Source organism: Chenopodium album, chromosome 3 (genome assembly GCF_948465745.1).
Source record: "Chenopodium album chromosome 3, dcCheAlbu1.1, whole genome shotgun sequence".
Lineage (NCBI taxonomy): Eukaryota > Viridiplantae > Streptophyta > Magnoliopsida > Caryophyllales > Amaranthaceae > Chenopodium > Chenopodium album.
Genome location: NC_137836.1, coordinates 50,453,580 through 50,460,578, shown reverse-complemented (window position 1 = coordinate 50,460,578; position 6,999 = coordinate 50,453,580). Strand labels below are relative to the sequence as shown.

General features: G+C 38.7%; 1 protein-coding gene across 1 annotated transcript; it reads right to left on the bottom strand.

Annotated features, from left to right (window-relative positions):
• Positions 1-5,615: 5,615 nt before the first annotated feature.
• Positions 5,616-6,164, bottom strand: LOC145625097 (uncharacterized). The gene has a single exon (XM_081678180.1). The coding sequence runs from the start codon at positions 6,162-6,164 to the stop codon at positions 5,616-5,618; it is 549 nt and encodes a 182-aa protein (XP_081534306.1).
• Between the last annotated feature and the right edge of the window lie 835 nt (positions 6,165-6,999).

Sequence of the window (6,999 nt, the reverse complement as noted above, 5' to 3'; positions counted from 1 at the left end):
TGGTATACCTTGTGTTTAATTTGACTTTTTTTTTATATATTTGATGCAATATAATGAAATGATCATATAAGGAAATGAATGCTCATTTTATTAAAGGAGAATAAATAATCTACAAAATTAGTCTAAGGGAAAAGAAAAGGTGCCTATGCTAGACTTATTGGGGAAAGAGTAAATAAAAAAGAAATAGAAAAAAGAGGTCACGAAATCTCATCGTGGAAGCTCGCCTCTTGTCTTGTATTGTTCGCTTCATCATCACCCAGTCTTCTCGCTAGCTAGAGGCAATGAGATCTTGTTTGCTTCTATGAGATCTTGAATGAGGTTTTGAAACCTGTAGCATTCATCAGTAGTATGACCGTTTCCTCGATGGTACTTGCAATAGGAGTTTGGATTCCATCTCGAAGATCGATTTTCTGGTGTTGGATCCTCGGTAGGGCCAATAGGTTTGATTAATCCTCGATCGTAAAGGCGATCGAAAGCAGCATAGTAGGTCATTCCAATGGGTGTGAACTCTCGCCTTGGTTTCTTCTTAGATCCTTGATTGTTCATGGCTAAGACATCATTATGGTCAAAGGTACTAACATTATTACTAGAGTGGGCGTTTTCGGAAGAAGAAGGATTGTCGCTCTTCTTTCCTTTCCAGCCACCGTGGTTACTATTATTAGTAGCTTTTTGCCTTGCGAGGTCATCTTCGATTTCAATTCCAATGTCATAAACGGCCTTGAAAGTATTTAGATTGTGTTGATATTTCAGATGCTTCGAATACTTCTCTTGAAGATTCTTGATAAACATCCTCACAGACTCCTTCTCGGTGGGGACCTCAATCATCTTGGCGGAAGTTTCTCTCCATTTATTAAAGAAAGAAGTAAAGCCTTCATTCTCTTTTTGTCTTAGCATCTCAAGTTGTCTATGATCGGTTTCAACTTGAATATTTCACTTGTATCTATCAACGAAAGCGTTTACTATCGATTCCCAGGTAGAGGTTTTCTCCTTGTCAATGGAGAAGTACCATTGTTGGCAAACGGTTTCAAGAGATAGTTAGAACAGAGAGGGGAAAACCTTCTTATCGATACCCTTAATACTCATTATGGTTTCAAAAGCTCTTAGATGAAAGTAAGGATTATCTGTTGCCTTGAATTTTGGGATGTCGTTGGCATTGAACTTCTGCGGAAGAAGATCTTTGTCGACCGAGATCCCTTGTGATGTAAGCTCTTGAAACTTGTAATCGCTAGACAACTTGCTTAGGCTCTCTTGCATGAGGTCCATCTGTTGTTGCTTCACGGGGTCATCGATCTTGAGTGCGAGAAGCTTCAGTGTCTCAGTCACGGTAGCCAGTTGGTTCTTAAGATCATTGACTTCTTCTTGAGTTGCCATTATCTTCTTAGCCTTCCTCTTTTAACGAATCGGTTTATTAAAAAATGAGACTTGAATAAAGAGGCTGTCCTTGATTAATCGCCCTTCTCTCCTTGACCAAGTACTGTGGAAAAGGAATTTGTGGATATTTATTGTTAATTATTTGACTCAAACTTTATTCAACATGCAATGGATGGAGGAAGTGAAGAAAGATGGAATGGAATGTGAAGAATATTTAGATGGAGGGATATGAAGAATTAGGAGAAGAATGTACCCCCAACTCAAATGACAGAAAGACCGACTCATGCATGATCCTAAGACATGGTCAAGGTGACATATACTCGAAGTGTGTGCTAAGACTAGTGAGTGTAGGTGACATGTTGAGACTCGTGTCATGACCATGTGGCTAGACTATTAAGACTCGATTAATGACTCGACAAGGTCTTATTGATAGCGAAAATCAACCGAATTAATTAGCCAACTGGTTAATTAGACATTAGGTAATGACTCGACCAATAATCCAAAATGTCGGCCAAGCGACAGGACTGGCGTCACACCATGGAGCTTGGCGCCAGACGACAAAGCTGTCGTCAGGCGCTACACTTCATAGTGTGGCGCTACAGCTCAGACCTTGGCGCCAGTATTGGAGCTTCGGTCTGGGACTGTTTTCGGTGTTATTAGTCAGCTGGGGTATGCCTAAAGTGGTACTAGGTCAATTCCGATTAAAATATTAGACTTTATTGACTCAAATTAATTAATTATTTAATTAGGCAAAGTTCTTTAAGTCATTAACTTATTTAGTCTCAACACAAGTCAACAAACGGTTAAGATAGAATATATATGCACAACAAATAATGCACACTTAGTCAAGTAGGCACAATATGATGCAATGCGTTCGCAACCTAACCATGGCTCTAGTTCTATAAAGTTCGGGATATGGTTTAGTCAAAGAGGGTCCATGGTTAATTTTCCGGATGCACCGCGCAGAAGCCTAACCGTGAAGGGTTGGCGCGAGTGGATGGGACACCGCGAGTTTTAGAAAAAAAAAAAACTCGCTTCTATGGTTTGGTGAATTCAACATCTCGGATGTACCCTTTGTTGCACAGAGCGTTCAATCAGGTAGATTGAGCATGAATTCCCAGAGGGTTATGTCTATATGTAGAACACATATGGGTTTCAGAAAAGTGAGAAAAAATTCAATCAGGAAGTAGGATCGAGTAAACAATACGAAAAACCGGTCAAAATTAGAACGCATATTTCTGGCTCGGTATTGGGGGAAATTGGCGCCAGCAGACAGAGACTGGCGCCAGCTTTTAACTGTAGTGCCTGGCGCCAATACTGGCGTCTGGCGCTATGGTTAATATACTGGCGCCAATGCTCTGGCCCCTGACGCTACTTCCCACATGCCTCAGCAGCTTTCGGTGCTGGATAAAATTTTCCAGTTTCGCGCGGTGTTATTTCAGTCCTAGTTGTGAAAGACATTCCTCAAATTTCCTACGTGTAAAATCCTATGTTTTTAACTCATTACGGATGGTCTTTCCAATGAGATATTTTTTATGCATATGACAATAATGTTAATCAAAATTACGCACATGAAATACTTAGAACTTTTCGAGTCTCATCCACTCATTCTAAATCATTGCCGAAACAAATTCAGGAATTAAAATAGAAATCCTCCCCAGTGGAGTCGCCAAAAACTGTAGGGAATAATTTCAAGCCTTTAAATCCCACTAGCTTGAACCCCATTGTGATCATACACTAAAGTACGGTGGCGTCCAAAAGGGAAGAAGATAGAGCAAAAGAGTCGCCAACAAGTTTTAGGAACTTGTAAACCGTTCACGAGGTGAAGGTTACACCCCTTAACGATCCAAGAGATCGTCAACTCCATAAGGTTTAGAACCAAATAAGGGTTCGGGGATGATGGTACAAATCCAACCTAAAAGAGATTGAACCTGCCCTAATAATAGGCCTCTACTTTATTCAGATCGTATTCATGTGCGTTTTTTAATTAACATACAATCAATAGGATTAACCCTAAACCTGTTTATCTATGTTGGTTGAATTTAATGCACAAGCAAATCTATTATTGGCGATCACTTGAATTATAATCAAATTAACCCTAACCAGATTATTAAATATCTTATTAAGCGTGATTACAAGTATAGATTCCCTTTAAACATGCATAAAAGGCGTGATCAAGCAATAAATAAATAAAATATATCAAGCAACATAATAAATAATAAACAATGTCACGAATAATTATAATAATCATAATAATATCATCATAGATAAAATAATCATCATCGAAATAATGATCATCATAAATTATAATCACGTTCATGTTAATATTAAAGCATAATAAAAATAGCAAGATCCTAGGCATGATACTAACAAGATTAATAACAAACCCTAGCATGTCACTAAGCAATAAAAATCAAGTCTTTAACCCTAACATGATACTAACAATCATAAATATTAGTAAGAATATAGGAAGCATCGCAGGAATCATATTTAATATATTCGATATTATAACCTTTTCCCTAAACATGATACTAGGAATATCATAATAACAATGTAAACATGATTTCTACATCATAATATCAATAAAAACCATTAAAGTACTTACTTTGATGCTTCGTACCTCTTTCTAATAACAAAATACACACGTTAGTAACTTCAAGGAAAATAATAAACAAAACAATTAAATTAAATAATTGAAAGAGACATTTGGGACCAAACCCTCAGAAATTAAACCTTTCACGTCTAGGGCGAAGGCAACTTCGAATATGGCTAGGTGTTTCTAGATCTTGTGAATGCGGAATTTTGTATGAAAAAGCAAAATAAGAAGAAAGAATTGAATGATTAAGAGAATGCTAATTAAAAATGATTGTAGGTGAATGATGGATGTAGATGATAATTGATCGTGAGAATTGGTGAATGAAAACGGAGTTTTTAATACGATATTTATAGAGAAAATCAGCCAAAAAGATAAATTAAACAAAACAGAGCTGGCGCCAACCCTGGCTAACTGGCGCCAGGCACCAACACTAGCGCCAGGCACCAACACTAGCGCCAGGCGCCAATGGCTAGCGCCAGGCCTGGTTCCAGGCGCCAAGGCCTGGGGTTAGGCGCCAAGCCTGATTTTAACGCGTTTTCGAAAATCAGATAAATATACCGTACTGGAGGATAAAATCATATAATTTCCTCGAAAATGCTATTTGATTTTGATTAAAACTCTGAAAAGTCAAAAGTCAATTTATCAATGCTAATTGAATTAGGAATGAAAAGAACCTTCTAGAAGATTCTAGAAGACTAAAACCATTCCTAATTGCATTAGGAATGATAAATCATATTAGGCCCTCCCCTAGATCATTGGGCCGTATGTAAAGCTCAAACCGGGCCCAGTTTAGTAAATTGGCCATAACTTCCTCAATATTCATCGGGATTGGGCTTATAATATATCGTTGGAAAGGTCTTTGCAAGCCCCATCCAACTACACTACTTTTGGACCCATATAATGGACCAACAAAACTGGACTGTTTTCTTAGAATAAGTTTTCAAAAACAAAGAGAAGAGAAAAGAAATTAAAACTTTCCGCAACACTAGACTTTCCACACTTTCGCTTCATTCGATTATGATTCGACGTGAAAGGTACTCATCACCGGGTTTGGTTTTGGGGAGACACAAATGGGTGTCTACACTAACCTTCTTGCCATCAAAACTTGAAAGAACATCATCACAATTCTCAAGAACATCGTTAGTTGAAGAATTAATCAGGCACACATTATCAATAGAGCGAGGGGAATTAGCACACATAATTCCTTGCACAAGAGACAAAGACTCATGCATTGGTTTCAACTCAATGCTTTCCTCTTTCTTACCAATTCTCAAGGTAATACGACCTCCTTTCACATCTATTAAGGCTCCCGAAGTGGCTAAGAAAGGTCTTCCTAAAATGATAGGGATATGGTCATCTTCCGCAATCTCAAGCACAATGAAATCAACGGGAATAGTGAACCCTCCTATCTTAAGAGGAACATCCTCAACTCTCCCCTTTGGAATCATAATAGCCCGATCAACTAATTGAAGGGTTATGTTAGATGGGAGTAGCTCACCTAGCTCGAGTTTCTTGAAAATGGAATAAGGCATGACGCTCACACTAGCTCCAAGATCACAAAAAGTATTATTTAACATTTTCCTTTTGATCTCACATGGAATGGAGAAGTTTCCCGGATCCTCCATCTTCTTGGGCAACTCATTATGAATCAAAGCACTACAACAACTCCCAACTTCAACTGAATCAATTCATTGCACATTCTCTTCCCACTCAAAATCTCCTTAAGGAACTTAGAGTACCTAGGAATTTGGGTAATTTCATCGGTGAAGGGGATAGAAAGGTGAACTTCCTTGAGAATAGCAATAAACTTTCCAAATTGCTCCTCAATTTTGTGCCTCAAGAATTTTTGTGGGTATGGAAGGTCGGGTCTCCGCACTTCCTCACACTCTTTCTCACTACTCCTTTTTTTCTCTTGCACCTCCTCATAACTCACACTCTTAGACTCAACCTTCTCAACTTCCACTCTTGGGTCACTCCTCTCCTCATCCTCCTCAATGGACCTAGAAGCTCCCTCATTAAGAACTCTGCCACTCCTAGTGGTGATAGAATAAACGAGTTTCTTAGGTTCCACTCCTTGAGAAGGCAAAGAGGATGGACTAGCACAATCCTTTAGAGTGTTGGCTAGTTGGGTTATTTGTGTCTCAAGCATTTTGTTATGAGTCATCATCTCATTAAATTTCTGGTCACTCACCGTCATATATGTGTTGATGATCTTGGTTTGGTTATCAATCATTTCTTCCAAATTTGTCTTAAATGATGATGGTTGGGAATAAGAATTTTCACCATTGCCTTGAGGCTTTGGAGCAAAACCGGGTGGGGGTCCCCTTTAGTTGTTATTTTGAAAACTTCCCCGATTTTGGTTGTTGTTCCAATTGCCACGGCCTAGATTATTCCCACCATTATTGTAATGATTACCAAAGCCTTGAGATTGACTTTGGTTACCATACCCATGGCTCGGGTTTTGATTACTATAGCCTTGGTTGTTATAGTTACCTCGAAAACCTTGGTTTCCTTGGTTCCTATAGCCTCCATTGTTGTAGTTATCGAAACCACCTTGGGGGTGAGAATTCCTATTACTAAAATTCTTAGGTCCATCAAACCATTGACCACCATTGGCATTAGACACAAAGTTCACATGTTCACATTTATTAATTTCAACATCATGACATCCATCAACAAAAGTTTGAGAACACATGGAAGAATCATGATCATAAGATCCACAAGAATCACAAAATAGACAACCACTTGGCATATTATTGGAAGTAGAAGGAGAAGAGTTAGAAAATGTACCTCTCCCTTTGGATTGGGATGGAAGACTCAATGAATTCGTAGAAACACTCTCAAGCTTTGCTTTGATCGACGTCACTTCCTTCCCTAGATTTCAAATTTGGGAGGACAAGTTGTTAATCGCGTTGAGATGATCCACCGAATTAACCGTCGAGCCACTCTTGCTCGTAGACTCCCTCTCTCCTTCTTGCCAATCTCTATAGTATCTCACCACATCCTCAATTATGTCAACTACCTCTTCTTCC

Bases quoted from the DNA above. Each gene is read 5' to 3' on its own strand.
- LOC145625097 (XM_081678180.1), bottom strand. From the start codon at position 6,164: ATGACGGTGAGTGACCAGAAATTTAATGAGATGATGACTCATAACAAA.